The following is a 21,036-nucleotide window of genomic DNA, read 5'->3' as shown; positions in this document are numbered from 1 at the left end:
AAATGCAACAGGAGGTAGAATTAAAAGTCAACTTAAATAAATAGAAATACCAAATTTCATGCCAAAGTAATTGGGTTCATTGGGAGTCAGAGGTGTCTAGGGAAGTGGTAAGCATATATATGAGCTGGATAATATTAGTCTACTTTTAAACATATTTGAAATATTCCATAATATATTGGTTTTTTTTTTTAAAGATTTTATTTGGGAAGGGGAGAGAGAAAGCACAAGTTTGTGGAAGACAGAGGGAGCGGAGAAGTAGACTCCCTGCTAAGTGGCAAACCCCACATGGTGCTCATTCCCAGGACTCTGAGATCATAACCCAAGCTGAAGGCAGACACTTAGCCAACTGAGCCACCTGGGCATGCTGTTCTATACACACAAACACACACACACACATATTCATATACTTTTTTTAATAAAAAATACTACAGTATCCATCTCTGGCAGTTTTCAGAGAGACTACCTATATAGACCTAGAACATCCTCTAGAAGAGATTTGGGTATTAAATATTGTTAAATTTAGTAGTCATTAAGGACCCTCCTAACCTGACAGTGTGTTACTGAAAAAGAAGATGAGAAAGATGGAGACAGAAGTAGAAAGTTACAAGTATATTGTTTATATAATTGATAATAAAGTTGGAAGTTTATTATAAAACATATTATTACCTAGAATTTCATTCTTAGGCCTAGACTTCTGAGTAATTTGTATGTTCTTTTAAAAAAAATAATATACAGTTTTGCTGTCTAACCCAGTAGCCAGTAGCCACATTTGACAATGTTTAAAAAAATTAAAAATTCAGGGCGCCTGGGGGGCTCAGTGGGTTAAGCCTCTGTCTTTGGCTCAGATCATGATTTTGGGGTCCTGGGATCAAGCCCCACATTGGGCTCTATACTGAGCAGGGAGCCTGCTTCCCCCTCTCTCTCTTTGCCTGCTGCTCTGCCTACTTGTGATCTCTCTTTCTCTGTGTTAAATAAATAAATAAAAATCTTTGAAAAAAAAAATTAAAAATTCAAGTCCTTAGTTATACAATCTACATTTTCATGTGTTCAGTAGAACATATTCATCATCACTGAAAGTTCTGTTGGACAGGACCTCTATAGTAGATGGAAAGAAAATAAATATTGAATTTTTTAAACTCTTAGAAAATAGCCCTAAATGGGGATGCCTGGGTGGCTCATTTAGTTAAGCATCCAGCTCTTGATTGACTCAGGTCAGGATCTCCATCATGAGATTGAGCCCTACATCAGTGTCCATGCTTGGGTATGGCGCTTGCTTTGGATTCTGTCTCCCTCTCCCTCTGTCCCCACCCCAACATGCTTACTTGCTCTCTCTTGCTCTCTCTCAAAAAAAAAAAAAAAAAAAAAAAAAATAGAGCCCTTATTCACCTTCATTTTACTAAAAAATAATGACAAAAAATTTTGAGTAAGAAGAGGACTTTAGAGAGTATTTATAAATTCAGTGTATAACTGGTAACCTCAGATGAAAGCATTTAATGTAATACATAATTTTTTTGTTCTTTGGCAGCGAAATAGTACAAAGAGTACCATTAGGCTATTAAACATTACAGTCAGTGAAAAATAGAGAAATTAGATCTGTATTGCTAAAAATTCAATGTCATGAGATATTTGACATGGTTTTCTTTTTAAAGAAAATATATTGATAAGATTTTGTTGGTTAGCTTTATATTTTGTTGAAGGAAATTTCATTAGAATCTAATATCCTGAAAGAGTATTCGTCCACAGAATATTCATTGACTTTTTTGTATGTCACAAATTACTGGGTTCATGTTTTTCAGGTCTTGCCTTTACAATGAAAGTTTTTGCCATCAAATTTCAAAAAATATTATTGGCACTAAGGTGCTCCACCTGACCCTGCTCAAATTTTTCTTTAATTTAGTGGAAAGTGAAGTGCGACATCTGAGCCAAAAGTAAGTTTAATTACAAAGAATTTTTCTGTGTTTATATTGTTTCATGTACCGTTTTTAAATTTATTTACATATTGCTAAAGAGTCACCTTGTTTTCTGGTTTAGATTTATGTTTTTCTTTTCTTTTCTTTTCTTTTTTAAGATTTATTTATTTATCTTAGAGAGATAGACAGAAAGGAAGAGAGTGCAAGTGAGGGGAAGGGTAGAGGGAGAGAATCCTCAAGCAGACTGCCGCGCTGAGCATGGAACCCAACACAGGGCTCGATCTCAGTTTTTTTTTTAAAGATTTTATTTATTTGACAGATTGCTCAAGAGAGCATAGACAGGGAGAGCAGCAGAGGGAGAGGCAGAAGCATGCTCCCTGCTAAGCAGGGAGCCTCATGTGGGACTGGATCCCAGGACTCTGGGATCATGACCTGAGCTGAGGGCAGAAGCCCAACCGACTGAGCCACCCAAGTGCCCCTAGTTCAGATTTATTTGTAAAAACACAGTTGCAGACATAGTTCTTCAGTGACAATGAAGTTTTTTGTGTTCTTTTTGTGTCTTTAGTCCACATGTTTATTTTTTACTAACTTAGACACTTGGATAGGTAAAATTATGTTACATTTTTCAGGGTTTATTTTTTTTTTAATTCCTAAGTAATCAAATAGTTAAGTAAAAGTTCCACTAGGTTTTCTTTTCCCCCCACTAGGTTTTTTAACATTGAATCTGTAATATCCATAATAAATTTTGTGTATGCCCTAAAACATGCAGTTAGATTACTCTGTGTGTGTATTTGTTGATCATTAAATTGAATTGTGGCCTTTTTTATATTTTATTCTTTATTATAACTGTATGTTGTAATCTTTATATATTATGCCCTTTCTATATTTAGAAACCACTAGATCTTTTTGTATTATGGCAAGAGATATTATGTCTAATAACTATAGGGATCAAGTTGGCATAAAGGTATACTTTGATTCATATTTTCATTAGGTTGTATGACTGGTCAGATTCTCAGAGTCTGAAAATAACAGGAAAGGCAATTCTTCTTGAAATCTTTTGGTCAGGAAATGAGGCCTCTGGGCTTTTGACCAAACCAGTAAATATGCTTTTGGAGTGGACTATATATTCTCACAAGGAAAAATGCAAGTCTAATGATGTAAGTAGAATTGATTTACAAACGAATAATTGCCTATGAAAAACTACATTTTTGAGTTATGCTTCTTTTGTCTTTATTCTTTGAACAATTTGAATAAAACTGAAATCTACCCAAATGTATCATTGTTTTCTGTTTAGTTTATTAAATTTTATTGTAAAAGATCCTTAGAGAGTGGCTTCTTCATCAACACATATTTGGATATAGTAGCTAGGGACAGTTATTTGATCATTAGTGCTAAGAAATCTGTATTCATTTATCATTCTAGATTTTTTACTTTTGTACATTTCAATTTATAAAGAACCTAGGATTTTAAAAACTGAGTCCATCCAGTTTTTGTGTGTATAATGAAAAGTTTGACTTGTTTTTAAAATTGCCTTTGGTTGTTAGCAGTTATTTTTTCATAAGAATATCTTGCTTGTCACTAGAAATTTAATGTACAGTGATTTTAGTATATTACCTACCAAAGGGTCGTTGGGAAGATTAAATGCACTGAAATATGTAAAGTGCATAGCAACATACTCTGCCATGTTTTGGGTTTATAATTACTATTAGTCACCTTTCTCCTCTTCAAAATAATTGCCTTTGGGATTTTATTTTCTGCTTTTTTATGTTATATCATTGTTTTTAATTCTTACCTTTTACTTTTATATCTTGATCATTTGGATCTTTTTCTCATTTTAATCTTTATTTCTAAGAAGTATACTCAAAATAAATTGCCTTTGAATACAAATTGAGATTTATGTACAGGTTTTGATGCCTAAATCTTGTGTGCTATTGATGGTTTTTTTCAATGTTTTTTATTATCACTTAAGAATTCTCCTTTGATTCAAGAAATACTTTAGGATGTTTTAAAACTTCTAAATGGGTGTGTTTTTGTTATGATTAGTGGATTTTGCTTGCCTATGCTTTTTTTAAATTTCTAATGGTAAATTACAGTTAAAAAATGAGCCCTATAATGATTTTGGCCTTCTGAAATTAACTGAACTTTCATTTTTGACTCCATATGTGGTTACACAATGTGTTTTCTCTGTTTTACATTGCTCTCTATCATTTTTTTTGGAATATTTATTTATTTGAGGGAGAGAGAGAGCATGTTTGGGGAGGAACAGAGGGAAAGAGAGGGAGAGAAACAGACTCGATCCCAATACCAGGCCTGATCCCAGGACCCTGAGATCATAACCTGAGCCAAAGTCTGATGCTCAACTGACTGAGCCACCTGGGTGCCCTACTCTCTGTCATCTTTTATGACAGGTTTAATAATTGATATTTAGTCAGACTCTTAGGAATCTACTTGATGAGTTTATCCTCCTCCCTTTTTTAAAAACCATCTGTACTTTGTATATAGTACTGCATGGCGTTTTGGGTAGAGAATTCTGATGTCAGATGAGCCATAAAGTATTCCTTGTCAAGGAAAATCATACATAGTTTATCTTCTCATATTTCCTCTGATCTCTTTTCTCTGCCTGACTTTTTTTAGTTCCAATTAACTTAGGTTACAACTTCTCCTTTTTACTCTGCTTTTCCCCCCTCTCATCTAGATTATCAGGGTTTTTTCTATATTTGGAGCATTCTGGGTAGTGTCTTTTCATTTAATTTTTAGTTCACTAGTCTCTTTTCAGCTGTATCTAATATGTTGTTAAACATGTCTGTTGCGTTTTTGCCAGTTTTAGACTTTTTTACTTCCTAATTACTAAAGCATGTTTTTATGGTTTCTAGTTCCCTACAAAATTTTTAAGGTTTTCTTTTGTCTTTTTATGTGGCAGTAATAGTTAATTTATAGTTTATGTATGACTGTTTCATATTTGAACTCTTTGTGAGTCTATTTCTGTTGTTTCTCCTCTTTCTTTCTCTTGTGTTTTTTTATATTCTCTTACAAGCTAGTTACCATTTACTGTATGCCATAAATTGCATTTGAAAAATTATTTGTGCAAACAGTAACATGGCAAATGTGCTGAATATCTTTCTCTAGAGAGAATTTCTGTTGCCAGGTTTGAGGGTCCCCGGATAGTCCTATGTGAAGTACAGGGCTACAAATACATGTTTTTTTCTGTTGTGTATTAGGCCTTGGACTATGACTTTTATAATCCACATCTAGACTCCAAAAACCACATTTTGGTCTCACAGTTCTTTCTTTGTGGTCAGCTAGTGCCCTTAGGGCAAAGCCCGCTGGTTTTGAGGGCCTCATTTGTCTCTTTACCTTCTCCTAGGTCTTGGCTTAGCAATTCTTTGTAACTTTCCAGAAGTTATGTTTTACATAACAAGTTATCTTTCCAGAAGATGTTTTACATATTGTATTCAACATTTTCAGTTTTCTTTTATAAGGTCATTTATTTGAATTAATTAAGCCTCTCTTATCAGAAACAGAAGCCCTTACTGGCTTAGGGGGTGCCTGAGGCTAACAAAAAGAAAATTCTTTTGAGGGTCCTAATTTTTCTTTAACTTCAAATTAAAAAGGGAGAATTATTTCTGGGTATAGCTAGTCTTTGTGTTCAAATAATTGTATTATGTGGCAATAACCAAGTGAGTAGTGATTATTTTGTACATGTGTCTTATTTAAAAAGAAATATGATTATACACAGGTGTAAATTGAAAATACTCAACATAAATAAAACTATACTGCATTGCCAGTTGAGTTTAATACTTGTATAATACTAATATTCTTATTAATTAAAATCTGTCTATTTATGTACTTTTTAGACCATAGAATCATTGGGGATAGAAAATGTTTTCTCATTATGGAGTATTTCTTTTTTATCCATTTGATTATATAAATGAAATTGCTCATTTGTATCTGAAAACAATAATAAAACTGACATTTTCACAATTTTACTAAATCACCAAAGGACTGTCAAAGAGCAGAATTTACTCAGGAAATACTGATTTACCCATGATTAACTTGAAGGTTTTGTTCAAACTTATAAATAAATTAAACATATTTTGTAAAGCAATCTGCAATAAATTGTAGCATCAGTTGTAATATTAGAACCACCTTAAAACTTAGCAAATAGGTATTTTTATTAAACATTTGAATTGTGTAAATTCATAAAAACTGTTTTGTGTCTGTGTGTGTATATGTGTTACCTTATCTGCTAGAATTCATTCTTGTACCTAATTAAATCTTTTTGGCAGTTTCCAATTTCAAGAATTCCATGCATGTTCATAGACATCATTTTCTGTACTGTAAAGCATTTGTTTCTTGATTTGCTGAGTTGAAGCATTCAATTTAAGTCATTAGCTAAACAGAAGTCCTCAGTTTATGCTAATATTGTTTTGTCATAATGTCAATCAGCAAGTGTTGCAGAGTGACACAAAGGCAGTGAATTTCATTGTCATTAATCTGAGAAAGCTTTGGGCTTTCCTTGGCAAAGAGCAGAGGTGAGCTATGTCAAGGTTATGAAGGAGGTACAAATTTTGCTAAGCTTGGTGGTTAGTCCTATTTTTCTTTGTGATGTCCTTAAGTGCTATTTAATGATAACCCTACAAGTGTAGGTAGAAATGGAAGTTTCTTTGTATTTAAAGATAGGGAAATTGAGGCCAAAGAATTTAATTAGTCAAGGTGTCACACCTTGTTAGGGTAAAGCCTTGCTTGGAGGCCAAGTGTCCACTGCAGCATACTTGCTCTTGTTTCAAATGCCAGTGTTTTTAACAGGAAGAGACACATTGTGTGTATTATGTTTGCATCTTTCTGACAAAGGTATAGCAGAGCATCTGTTGCCGGGGATATTGCTTAAAGCCCTAACCTGGAAGTCTGAAGGCCCAGATCGTAGTTCTGCATTATATACTAGTCAGTTTTTGGAAGATCACCAAAGTTATTAAATGGAGATTACTTGTACTGGCAGATAATAGAGAACTATATCGACAGAATGTCTAATACACATTAAAGAGGTGTGCTAACATAAATATGTGTCATGTGTGCATCATGTCTTTGATTTTTGTCTGAGAGTTTTCTTTTCTTTCAGCTTTAACATACTTTTCAGTATTCCAGGAAAGCTTTTCTCCCTTCATTGTTTATTTGCCATTTTCTCACTAATCCGCTTCTAAATCATAAATATATATATATATATATCTACTATGCAAGAAAGGGTAGCACTATTTATACACTGTTAAACTTGCAGTGAGTACAATCCATAATGCAGGGTCTTGGCCCTATGGTTATAGTGAAAGCAGATAAGAATATACTATAAAAGGATCCAAGAACCTAATTTGAAAATGTCTTCTTATATAAAATTTACTATTATGAATATATGGTAGTATGGAAGTATAGGAAATGTCACACAGATAAGAATAATTTTGATGTATCTTTATCAAGATAAGGAAGCTGTAGTCATTCCTTGAGAGTACTGTAAGGGTTACCCATCTCTGTTTAATAGTTGTAATATCAAAGTGAATTGAATAATAGGCAATATTGATTTTAATTTGTGGTATCAGGTATATATACATAAATTTGTGTAAGGAAAGAGAAAGGTCCCCATCTGGTTGATTTTCTGAGATTATTTTTTTAATTGTTGAGGTATTGGATTGTGGTTTATATGAAGCTTAGCTCTGTGGGCTTAGCTCCTTTTTCCCTGTCCAGAGCCTTGGGATCAGGGATCTGAAGTGCCTGATTTACTCTACTCTTAGGTTCGGGTACATTTTGAGAAATCAAAATTTACTAGTCTCTTGCATCCTTCTTGAGTAGTGTCATGGTGATATTCAGATATATATGTTGTTGCTAGAAGCATTTTGTGGTGTGGATCTTGATAGGTTCAATTTTTAGTTTAAATGTAGCTTTTCACTGTACTGTTTTATGTTCTCTTGATAAGTTGAACCGTAAGAAATAAAACTTGCTCAAAGCAACTATCTCCTTTACGAAATAAGAACTTTACAAAATAAGAACTTGGCTTCCTCCAAACTACTTTGAAGACTAGCTAAGACTCAATGCTTAAGGGAGTGAGTTCTGATCAGTTGATGGCTTTGATCCTACCAGAGTACTAGGGGAGGACTTGGTACTTTCCCAGCCAGCTGATAGAGCCAGTCCTGCTGCTGCTTCCCAAGTCCGAAAGCTGCACCCGGAAGACTTAAACCCAGCTCTCTAATCAGGGTGGGAGACAGGGTGCTGCTGATGCCCACTGATGAGTCCTGACCTAGCAGGATCAGGCTGTGGTCAAGGTTCTATATCATAGCCCCTGATGATATTAGAGGAAAGGCTTCCCTAATCATGCCCCTTAAAATCCCTCCAGCCCCATTCTTCACAGTCTCTCTTTCAAATTCTAATATCCAGCCCAGCCTTAATGCAGTGTATTGCAGTATGATAGAGCAACGGGGAACTTGTACACCTCAGCGTCCTGACTCTAGGTTTTTTCCTTGGTAAAAACTATTTCAGCAGCAGGCCTGACATATGTGCTGCTTGACCATTTACCCTTGTTTGGACAACAAACCAGAACAGAACTTCAGTTTTGAAATCACTTAACTAAGAGCTTCACATAGTAAGGAATGATGATGCCCTCATGCAATATTGTATACCATAAGAACCTTGTCTGCTGAAGGTAGAAGAAAGAAATCCAGTAGTCACTGGTGGTTAGAGATTTCTCTGTCCCTAATCCCACATTAGGCATAGTATAGTTGCAGAACATAACACTCAAAATCTATTCAGATACTATAATATTTATTGATTATAACCTTTTCACATGTTTTCTACCCAGTTGTTAATTTGATGATTTTTTTCACGTATCCAACATGCCTGAAAAACAAATAACAAAAATAAAAGAATTTCAACTAGTCTTTGTGGAAAATGTCAAGTAGTATTAATGTCTTCATCAGAGATGTTTAAAAAATATTTTTGTACCTCTTCACCTTCATATTTATGGATTAGAAAGATATTTTCCACATTAAGGTAAAGCATACTTACTATAATTAAAACTTTGTATGCTTGCTATATTTTCTATGGGAATTTAATAATGTTTACTGAAGAAGTGATGATAGAGAACAGTATTCATTCTTTAAAAATTAATCTTTATACATCTCTAAGTTAGGTAATGGCATTTGATATAATTTAATAATTACAATTTGATCCAAACTGTTTACTCATTTACAACAAAAAGGACAGTCTTACCTGCTAAAGTTTTTATTGAATATGCCATTTGGATAAATGTAAAGGTTAATTTTATATATAAACACTAGGGTGGCTAAATCCATCTTTTTTTATAATCCTGTATTCCTGTTAACAGAAGTCGCAGAAGCCAGATACTTCCTCATTGGTGTGATGGAATTATTGCCATACTGAAGCACTTGACACTACTGAATAATGTTATTTTAAAAGTTTATTATAAGCTATCCATATATTAAGTCCTGGAGGTTTTGTTTTATTAACTGTTTTCATCATGTGGATGTAAATATGTAGGTATGGATGGGGGAAGAAGGAGAAGGGAAAGGAGGAGAAACAGAGAATAGAGAGAGGGAGTTAACTTGCTAGGGTTCTCAGGAATACCTTTTATTTATTTTTTTTATTTTTTAAGATTTTTATTTATTCACTTGACAGAGAGAGATCACAAGTAGACAGAGAAGCAGGCAGAGAGAGAGAGAGGAAGGGAAGCAGGCTCCCCGCCGAGCAGAGAGCCCGATGTGGGACTCCATCCCAGGACCCTGAGATCATGACCTGAGCTGAAGGCAGCAGCTTAATCCACTGAGCCACCCAGGCGCCCCTCAGGAATACCTTTTAATATGAGCATACCCCGTATTAAATAACTAAGCTTTGCCTCAACAAGTATTCAAAATAAACACTGATAAAAGATAATTTAAAATGTTTTACTAATATTTCTCCCATCTTAATGTTAGGTCTTCAAACACGAGCTAGCTTATTTATTGACTGGAATTCTTGGAGCAGCGATAGATTATTGGATCTTCCTTGGTCTTAAGAGGGGTAAAAATGTGATGCGACACATGTCTGATGACTTAGGAAGTTATGTTTCCCTTTCGTGTGACGGTAAGTGCATCTGTACTGTGTTTTTCATATACCTATTGTGTGCTTTTCCTTTAGGCAGTTTGTAATCTTTAACATACGTTCATACGAAGTTTTTGAAAAATACTTGCATATGCACTCATTTGTGTAGGTATATATACATAGATACACATACATGCAGATATATGTATAAACATGCATACACGTGAGTATAAAGTAGGTAAAAATTATTCATAATGAATGCTTTCACACAGGTAAACACTTTTTCATAGTAATTTCTAAGTATTTTTCTAGTAATTTCTAAGTATTTTTACATAGTTGAACTCATGTAATCTGTATTCTTATTTCCTTCTTAATATTACATGAACATGAGCCTTCACCCCATACACATCATTTGTTATTCAAAGTATTATTTTGATGATGATTTCATAAAAGTTGAATGTTACAAAAAATAGTACCTGGAAATAAATCATTATATATATACATATAATAATATTGTTTTCTTTAATCCTATAACTAAAATTATAAGTAAACTACCCTATGCAAGTAAACATTTAACTAGACAAATTTATTTATTTTTATTAACTAGACAAATTTAAATCTGTTCTCTATTCATTGAAGAAATAGTTTAGCTTTTTTAGGTATGGTGTTTTGGAATCTTATATGGTAAGAACTATTTCTGTTCCCTTTAATACTTGTAATCATTCGAGTAGAAAGCATTATCTTTTATGTGGGGCAGGGAGCCCAATGCAGGACTTCTCAGGTCTCTTCCTGCATAAGTACTTAACAAAAGATAATGAAATTCATTGACTCAGAATACTTATGTTATAAAGCCACTTGGATTAATTTGGGTTATATCACTATTTAAAAAAACATTTGGGGAAAAAAAAAATTGTCCCGTGTAGCTGTTGCTTTATATTTTCCTTATTATAAAAAGCTGCTACCATTTTTTCCCATTGAGTCTGTTGATACAACAATGAGCATGGAAAAAGCAAAAATAAGTAATTTCTATATAATTTTCTCACTCTTTCTCCTCCCCCCCCATCATCAATTCTGATTTTATTTCCTCTAAAATAAATGGGTGGAGGAGTATTATTTAGGCAATGTGATAATAGAACTCATTTTCATATGCTTACCTTATGAAAGGTTCTGTTGAACTTTTTTGGTTTCCTAAGTGAAGAGGGCTTCCAAAAGACGTAAGGTACATTCCTAAACTTTAAAGTCAGTTTAGGAAACTGTGAATCTTTTTATTTCTTTCTCTCTTATATCCTAACTTCCTAAAATGAACATGTTGTTTAAAACAAGTGAGTTTGTGGCCCTCCAATATAAAAGATCATTTTCATATACTTTAAAAATTTTAGATTGTTAATCTTTTTTGTTACACTTGTGTTTCAGTGCATCTAGGTTTTATGTAAAAGAAAAAATTCCTGAATATGCTGTCAATCACTTTAATGCTTTGAAGAGAGATTCTAGAATAGGAATCGAGGATTAAAACTAGGTTCAGGATTTATTCGATGATGCCCTCTGCAAAGAGAGGTCTCTTTTTATACTACTGAAGTTAGAAGATTTTTTATCTAAAGCATTTTATCTTCTTTTTTTTTCTTTTTCATTGAGCTGAGGGGTGATTACTGTTCCTTTTGTGGAGTAGCTGTCCTTTGTTGCATGACTTTTTAACATTTCTTAGCTCAATTCAATTTTCCTTGAGAATCTTTTCTTATTATTTCTTTCACACAATTCCTACTGGGTGGTTCTTTTGTTACTGTTGTTTTAGAAAAGCAAATTTCTGTCATTTGCAAGCATCAGAACTAAACATTCAGCTAAAAGGATTCCCCTGTTTTTATTCCATAATGAAACTTCTTTGAGTTGGGGCACCAGGACAGGATTAGCAGTGGCTTTATAGACTTCAATGACTTCAGAGTCAGTATATTTGTTGTTGTTTCAGGTGTGTATTTGGTCACCTTTATGGAAATGTAATTTATCTTGTAGTTTAGCCAAATGCAAAAAATACAAGCCTATACTGATTGGGTTCTCCATACATGAGCTTCAGTGGTTGCTTCTCTCATATTCTGAATTTTCCTTTACTTTAAAGCAAAATATTGTTTTCCAGTCTTATTTCCACCTTTCATATGACAAGTTTAAATCCAGCAAGTTTTAGTCTGACTAACTTAAGCTAAATCTAGAATTAATGTTACCATTACAATTCTTTTTTTTTTTTCCTTTTAAGAATTTATTAATTTATTTTTGCGAGAGGGAGAGAATATAAGCACACATGTGCTTTTGAGCCCAAGTTAAGGGGAGGAGGGACAGAGGGAGAAGCAGACTCCCACCCAGGGACAGACACTCAACCTACTGAGCCATTCAGGCTCTCCACCATTGCAATTTTTTTGACATACTGAGCAATGACTTTGCTTCCCCAGATACATTTGATCATTTAACACTCTAATTGAGATTTAAACTATATTCATGTTTGAAATTATTTTTTTTTTAATTTCTTCTCAAACCACATAAAATTGGTCCCTTAGGCTTATTAATTTAGCTACAGGTAGGTAGTTTTAAAAATTTATTTCTAAAATGGTTCAGTTTACTATCTTTCTAATTTTTTGTTGTTAGTATGTCTTGATTTTTAGCCTTTGTCAAGAGAAAAATCAGGTGAACAGTTTGTCTTTAAGAGAGCAGTAAAATTAAAGTGTTTATTATGGACTTTATAGTATAATACTTTAATCTGCACAAGTGGACCAGGTATTCTAATAAGTCTTTTTTGTCAGCATGTTGATACTTTGGTGAAGAACCATTCCTTTTTCTCTATTGCTACCCCCGCCATCCCACCCCACCCCCTTTTTCTTTTTTTTACTATTTTTTGACATTGTCTTTTTTTTTTTTTTTCCCCTTAAGATTGATTGATTTGAGAGGGAGAGAGAGTCCCAAGCAGACTCTGCAGTAGCTGGGTGGCGTGACATAGGGCTCAATCTCACAACCCTGAGATCAGGACCTGAGCTAAAACGAAGAGTTGGTCACTTAACCCACTGAGCTACCCAGGTGCTCCTCTTTGCATTATTCTTTAGCTCAGTTACTATTTTTTGCTTTTCCTAAGTCACTATAAAAATGTTATAGTTTGACTGTTACATGACATCCAAATGAAGATAATGGTCCATCTTTCTCATTTATGGCCAAGAGTATATTCTTGGGTTGTTTTGTTGTTGTTGTTGTTTTAATTTAAATTTTTTTTCAGTGTTCCGAGATTCATTGTTTATGCACCACACCCAGTGCTCTAGGCAATACATGCCTTTTTTTTTTTTTTTTTTAAAGATTTTATTTATTTATTTGACAGAGAGAGATCACAAGTAGGCAGAGAGGCAGGCAGACAGAGAGGAGGAAGCAGGCTCCCTGCTGAGAAGAGAGCCCGATGCGGGACTCGATCCCAGGACCCTGAGATCACGACCCGAGCCGAAGGCAGCGGCCTAACCCACTGAGCCACCCAGGCACCCCAGTACGTGCCTTTCTTAATACCCATCACCAGGCTCACCCAACCCTGCATCCTTCTCCCCTCCAAAACCCTCAGTTTGTTTCTCAAGAGTCCACAGTCTCATGGTTTGTCTTCCCTCCAATTTCCCCCAACTCACTTCTCTCCAACTCCCAATGTCCTCTGTGATATTCCTTATGCTCCACAAGTGAAACCATATGATAATTGACTCTCTCCGCTTGACTTAGTTCACTCAGCATAATCTCCTTCAGTCCCGTGCATGTTGATACAAAAGTTGGGTATTTATCCTTTCTGATGGATGCATAATACTCCATTGTATATATGGACCATATCTTCTTTATCCATTTGTCTGTTGAAGGCATCTTGTCTCTTTCCACAGTTTGGCGACTATGGCCGTTGCTGCTATGAACGTTGGGGTACAGATGGCCCTTCTTTTCACTACATCTGTATCTTCGGGGTAAATAGCCAGTAGTGCAATTGCAGGGTCATAGGGTAGCTCATTTTTGTTTTTCTTAGTGCAAAAGTATAAAATTCATATTGTGATGCTACTCAGGTTCAAATCTATTAATTTTAATTTAGTAAAACTATTGTTAGTTTTGTAGAAAATTAAGGCAGAAGATCTTTCACTAGGTAAGTAAAATCCTTTCTCCTTTCCATCAGATCTCATGTCTGTCAACCCACATTGACGCTATTCTCTTTTATTTCTGAACACTTTGAACAGAAAGTTTTCTTATCTCCTTTTCTGTATTTTAAGATAAAGTGATCTGAAAGGGGTATTTTTATGGCTAATTGAAATTCCTGGTAAATTGGCTTAAACTAAGGGTTTGCAAATTTTTGTGTGTGTGGTACCACATAGTAAGTATTGTTGGCTCTACAGACTCACAGTCTATCCTCAGCTCTGTAGCTGTAGGAAGAGCAGCCATACACAATATGTAAATGGACATGGCTGTGTTCCAGTAAAACTTTATTTATAAAGATAGACAACAAGACATTGTTTTCTAACTTAAACTTCTCTTGTTTTTAGTGGAAAGAAAACGTGTCATCATAATCTACAGTAAGATTTTTGATATCTTTAGAGAACTTTAATAAAGCTTCTTATGCCCTTCTTCATCTATGTCATTATCCTGATAGTTTTTCAAAATCTTTATTCACTTTTATTTTTTAAATCCCTATTATAATCCCTCTGCATGCTTCAGGCCTCTTTCATCAGCATTTTTTCATAATTTATTAAGGATCTCATCAAAATGTTTCTATTCTCTTCCTTTATTCAGCAATTTTTTTTTTCCACTCTACCAGGCGTTGGTCTAAATGCCATGTACACTGGAAGGAGGTGAAACAAAACATGGTTCTTAAATTTTTGGAGCTTTTGGTGGAAGAAATAGACAACAAGTAGATGCAAATACATCATTTAAAAATGCCAAGTGAGGTGCACCTGGGTGTCTCAGTGGGTTAAACCTCTACCTTCGGCTCAGGTCATAATCTCAGGGTCCTGGGATCAAGCCCTACATCGGGATCTCTGTTTGGCAGGGAGCCTGTTCCACCCCCCACCCCTGCCTCTCTGCCTGTTTGTGATCTCTGTCAAATAAATAAATAAAATCTTTTTTAAAAAAAATGTCAAGTGATTCAAACAAAGGCCAGGTGTTGAGATGAGTGAATTTACACTTTATACTAGGTAGTCGAGGAAAGCAGTCCTACAGGATAAGTAGGAGTTGGGCAGAGTCAGGAAAACATCTCCCATTAGAAAATACAACATTTGCCAAAACTGAGAAAGGAAAAAATGGAGCCTGTGTGAAATCTTACAGTAGCTGGCTGTTGGCAAGATGCAAGGAGAAGAGTAAAATAAAGGCAAAGAAAGAGTTGAGGAGTTAGAAGCCATTTTAATGAGGAGTGGCATGATGTGATAAACTTTTGAAAAGATGATCTAGGTTTAGCTCTCTACAGTTACTGGTCTCTGCCATTCATTCACGCATTCATGTACCTTTCAAATACTAAATGTTTGTTATCTGCAAGTCAGTAGCCTATAACCTGTGAGGGATTCAAAAATGATCCTGTCCTTAAAGGGCTTACAGTCCTGTGGCGTAGTTTCTTGTGTTCTATTTTCCATCTATTTATTATTCCCTTTAAATGTATTACCTGGTAAAATGTGGATCCTTTATGATTTTAGTGTTTTCTGGGTTTTTTTTTTTTTTTAAGCTATCAAATGCTCTTTCTGGATGAATAACTTCATTTGGATCATCTCTTTTGAACTGTACAGTGAAAGTTATTTCTACTTTCTTTTGCCTCCACTTAGAGGTGATAAGTTAAGAGATTAATAGGTTGTTGTAAAGGCTATGATGATAGGCTTTTTAAAAAAATGTGTAACCAGACATTTTATGTTCAAAAGAATTGTTTCAGAATAGAAAAATTTTTTGCGAACCATGTATCAGATGAGGGGTTATGGGGTATCTAGGTAGCTCAGTTGTTAAGTATCTGTCTTCGGCTACTGTCATGATCCCAGGGTCCTGAGATCAAGCCCTGCATCGGGCTCCCTGCTCAGTGGGAGGCCTGTTTTTCCAAACTCTCTCATTCTCCCCACTTGTGTTCCCTCTCTCACTGTCTCTGTCAAATAAATAAACGAAATCTTGGAGAAAAAAAAAGTGAGGGGTTAATATTCCAAATATACAAAGAACTAACAAAACTTAACAGCAGACAAACAATCTTTTAAAATTTGGGCAGAGGAGCTAAAGAGACATTTTTCCAAAGAGGACATCAAAATGGCTAACTGGCACATGAAAAGATGTTCAGCATCACTAATCACCAGGAAGATGCAAATTAAAATGACAGTGAGATAACGCCTCATCAGTTAGAATGGACATTATCAAGAAGACAAGAGCTGAAGTGTTTAAAAGGATGTGTTTAATAAAAGGAAGGGGACCTTTATGCACTGTTAGTGGAAATGTAGAATAGTCCAAATATAATGAACGATAATATGGAGGTTCCTCAAAAAATTAAAATTGATCTACCATACAATTAAGCAATACCACCTTTGGGTTCATATCTAAAAGAAGTGAAAATAGCATTTTGAAGAGGTTTATGCACCCCCTTTGTCACAGCATTATTCACAATAGCCAAGATATGAAAAAACCCAAATGCCTGTCATTGGATGAATGGATAAAAAAGATGTGGTCTACCTACACAATGAAATATTATTCAGCCATGACAAAGGAGGATATTCATTTGAAACAACATTGATGGACCTTGCATGCATTATGCTAAGTGAGATAAGTCACACAGAGAGAGACAAGTACTGTATGATACTGCTAACATGCAGGATCTTAAAAGTCAAACCTGTAAAACCAACACCACCACCTACAACAACAACAACAAAAAGAGTGAAATTGATGTGGTGTGATGTTGGGGTGCTGGAGCGAATGGTCCACAAAGGATTCTTGAGACTTCTTCGGTGCAAAAACATGTTTTTGTTTTGGTTTGGTTTTTTTAAACACAGTAATCAGTCCCTCCTCATAACCCCAGGGAAGCTCTTTCTGTCCAAGGTAAGATCCCTGTGGTTAAAGTTGGGAAGGGTTAAGGATAGGATTTAAGTCTCTAAGGGATTTGGAAGCAAGGTTTTTAGGACCTTGAGGGGCTAGCTGTTTATAGGAAAAGGTCATTCATTTACTACAGTCTAGTAAAACTTTAGTCATGAGACCCTTGAGATGTTTATCAGTGAGCCATATGTTTGGAGGATGATTGCTAACACACATCTTTTTGGGGGGATAGCGATAAAGGAAGTTTCCAAAGGGATTTTATATATTAAAGAAGAATTACAGGATCCTGGAAGTTGGGCTAATGTCTAGCTAAGGTTGTCTTTTGCCTCTGGCAAAGCATTAAGATTGAGGCAATTGAGTTACTTGAGGAAGGTCACTCTGCCTATCTCAACTACTTGTCAATGAGCTACAAAGGAAATTTAATTTCTCTTATACATTTATTTTGCCTTTGTACTCCACATCAAAATGATGGTTACTATAGGATGGGAAGTGGGAGGTAGGATTGATTTGTGTTTAGGGGTACAAACTTAAAAAGAGTAGTAAATAAGCCATGAGATCTAATATACAGTATAATGAATACAGATAATATTATACTATAATGATGTTATGTAATAAATGTTACTTCAATGGCAGTCATGTTACAGTATGTAAAAGTATCAAAGTGACTTGGCTGTACACCTTAAATTTATAAAATGTTACATGTCAAGTTGATTAAAATCTTCTGATTATCATTCTTCAGGTCACTGCTTATGCAGTTTCAGTAATACTTATAGTCTGGTAGGTTGTGAGTAGTCAGTTGTAACAAAAGGTTATAAATAACTCCTTTCTATTTTCCAGTTCTTATAGATTACATTGCAGTTTAGGCCATTTTGGAAAGGATTATTTGAATTCAGCAATCTCCTGTCTTTGTGGGACTAATTGGATCTACTTAACATCTGACTGGAGCCATTTGCCCAGATGGCAGTGTGCCTCAAGGCAAGAACGTCAGGTCTTTAGGCAAGGCAGAGTTTCTAACTTAGCCTGGGCGCTCTCTAGATTTTGGGCTGGATAATTCTTTATTGCTGGGGACTCTCCTGTGAACTGTGAATTGTAGGGAATTTAGTACTTTCCAAGGCTTTGACCACTGGATGCCCTTGTTGTGACAACCAAACCTTGCCAAATGTTCCCTGGGGGGAAATTCTCCACCCACTTAGTCCATTCTTTTTCATTGCTCCCCCTCTTTTAACCTCCTCCCCCCAGTTGAACAGATCAAACAATCAAGGACTGCAAGGATATCATCCTTTAGCCTTTTGGTAAAGCATCTGAATAGGAAAGAACTTTAATTGGTTGTCAGGTGTCTTTTCAGCGTAAAGAAACTCAGCCCCTGACTACAGTTTTATACTTTATATTGATAATTAGTTTATCAATCTGTTCAATTTTTAAAATGCATTTAACCTGTTATGTTTATTTTGCTAATTTTATTGACTTTTCCTAGTTCTTATTTTTCCAGTGTTAGTAGTGATAGGGGAACCGAAGATGATACTCCAAAATGTGCCACCTTGGCATGTGGATTAATTTGAGCTAAAGACAGTTGAAGACCGATAGACTTCAGGAAGAGCAAAAGGTTTTCCTCCCCTACAGTTGACCATAGAGAGAGTAATTTTACTGCTTCCTCTGGGGCTGCTCATGCTGATATCCTGGGACCATTGACAGAAAGCCAGCAGAAGGTAAGAATTCTTACCATGTCAGTGTCCCAGATGGAACGGCCTATGTGGTCCAGTGGAAACAAGAATGGTGAGAGCCCTCTTTTTCCTTTTCTAAATACAGATTAGCAGAAGGAAGTATTTGTGAAACTAGGTCCTTGTATATAGTGACTCTGTTCAAGGTTTGTTATGAGTAGTCTTGATTTTTATGGATCATTTTCCTCCCAGAGATAGTCACTGTTTTTCTTTGTCTTTCTGCTGTGTTGTTGGCCATAAGGAGGAGAACCATAGGGTGTAACACAAGCATAAACCCCATAAACCTACTTTTTTGAACCACTGGCCGCACAGACTGGTGAGTTCATTGTTCTCATCAAATGGTGTATGTTTAGACAAACTTTGTTGTGCATCAACATGCACATAAGGTAAAGTCAACGCAAAATTGAGGGGCACAGGTCAAGCATTTAAAGGCCATTAGAGTGCCCACTGCCTAACTCAGGACTCCCATATTAGGATAAATTGCCCTAGAGTAGGTTAGATTGAAAGTAGGTCACCCACCAACCTCAAGGTAATTTCTGTGCCATGAGATACTTGGTAAAAAAACCGTGCAATTCCCCAAAATGAACATCCCTACTCTGGCTCTGAGAGACCCAAGTCTCAGTTAGTATACATGTAAGAGAAACTGGATGAGGTTTTCTTTTTGTCTTGTTCTATGTCCTGAGAGCTTGACTCAAGTGAGAATATTCTTCCATCGTTTCTGCCAGCTGGAAGGTGCACATACCAGCATGGTGATTGGTGGCCAGTTGAATAGACTAGGGTTCCAAGACATGAAGTCATAAGTAGCACTCCCTTTGTCTGACTGTGCAAGCTGTGCGGAGAGTTTGTCATGAGAGGCCCTAGTCCAGAAGAGGCCTTGGTCATCTCAACCTGTGTTGTTTTAGTACTGCTAGAAAGTCCCATTCCAGTAGCGTCTGCCCATTTTCACAGATTAGCATGTCTGTGACTGGAGTCACTGTTTTCACTATACCTTTTTTTACTCTTAACAACCAAGGTAGACTCTGAATGATCTTCTTGGATCATGGGGGTTGCATCTTCTGTACCTTGCCTCTTGTGTCCGTGGTAAAGATTGATTCTTTTTTTTTTTTTTTTAATGATTTTATTTATTTATTTGACAGAGAGATCACAAGTAGGCAGAAAAGCAGGCAAAGAGAGGGGAGAAGCAGGCTCCCTGCTAAGCAGAGAGCCCAACTCAGGGCTTGATCCCAAGACCCTGAGATCATGATGTGAGCCGAAGGCAGAGGCCCAACCCACTGAGCCACCCAGATGCCCCGTAAAGATTGATTCTAAGCATGGAAAGTTGCTTCTGGATCGTTCCACAAAAAGGTTTACTGGTTTGAATTGCTATTAAGATTAGTATAAGATCCCTCATGTCAATGGACAGGCAATAAATCCTTTGTAATACAAAAATATACAATTGGTTATATATAAAAGGAAAAATTTTAGAGCGCTTTTGTCTTAAACACAGTCATCTTATTGGTACCATGTAAAGATCAGATTTAAAAAGAGAGATCAAAAAAAAAAAAAGGAAAAAAAAAAAGAGAGAGAGATCCACAAGAATATAAAAGCTAACCTTAGGGACTCCCTTAATAAGATTAAAGAAGAGAAATTCAAACAAAAATTAAAGTCCACATCCCATATAAATTTTCCATCTTAAATTCTAGCCCCATCTCAGCAGATTCTTTAACTTCCCAAATTGCCCTGTCTTCCCCCAAAATTCCTTAAACACCCAGGTACCTGTATTTACTTCTACTAAAAGATTTACCTACAACTTTCCAGCCTCATCTGCAAGCTCAGAGTGTACTGAGGCTAGGAAGTAAATTTAAGCAGAAGCACCTGTTAGGAGCAGTAGGCCTCCTTTGCAATTTCTTAAAATTCCTCCTAATTCAAAGGGAGTCTGTAAAAAAGGGGGTCTAGCCACTGCTAGCTTCAGGCCTTCCTGTGCAGTGTCCCTTGAGAATGTTCATGACCCATGAACACCAGTAAATCTTTTACATAATAAAGCCCTCTTACCGCTACTTTCAGAAGACCTACCAGATTTAGTGAACAGAAGTATTAGTGACCATTCACAACTCCACTAGGGTGGACCTTGATTAGCTACAAAAGAGTTTTCTCTAGACCCATAGTTGTGCTGTAGTTAACTGACAAGCCATCTTAGGAAAAACCCTTAGGAAAAATCCCTCTCTCTGAGGAAACAGGACCAGAATATCTCTTAGACCCTTTTACAAATGATGAGCTGACGGCCTAAAGGCTAATGTTCAGGGTCTCATAGAAGCAACAGTAGAGGC

The 21,036-nt window shown here is 35.7% G+C and overlaps 1 protein-coding gene across 2 annotated transcripts in view; it reads left to right on the top strand.

Moving 5' to 3' along the window:
* The window catches only part of SLF1 (SMC5-SMC6 complex localization factor 1), an 85,097-nt gene that overhangs the window by 48,889 nt on the left and 15,172 nt on the right, over positions 1 to 21,036 (top strand). For both annotated transcript variants that reach the window (XM_044265531.1, XM_044265539.1), the window contains 3 exons: positions 1,797 to 1,928; positions 2,902 to 3,067; positions 9,881 to 10,028. In XM_044265531.1, the coding sequence (XP_044121466.1) occupies positions 1,797 to 1,928; positions 2,902 to 3,067; positions 9,881 to 10,028 (446 nt within the window). The remainder of the gene's footprint in view (positions 1 to 1,796; positions 1,929 to 2,901; positions 3,068 to 9,880; positions 10,029 to 21,036) is intronic.

This window comes from Neovison vison, chromosome 1, assembly GCF_020171115.1.
Source record: "Neovison vison isolate M4711 chromosome 1, ASM_NN_V1, whole genome shotgun sequence".
Lineage (NCBI taxonomy): Eukaryota > Metazoa > Chordata > Mammalia > Carnivora > Mustelidae > Neogale > Neogale vison.
This window is presented reverse-complemented; position numbering and strand designations above follow the sequence as displayed.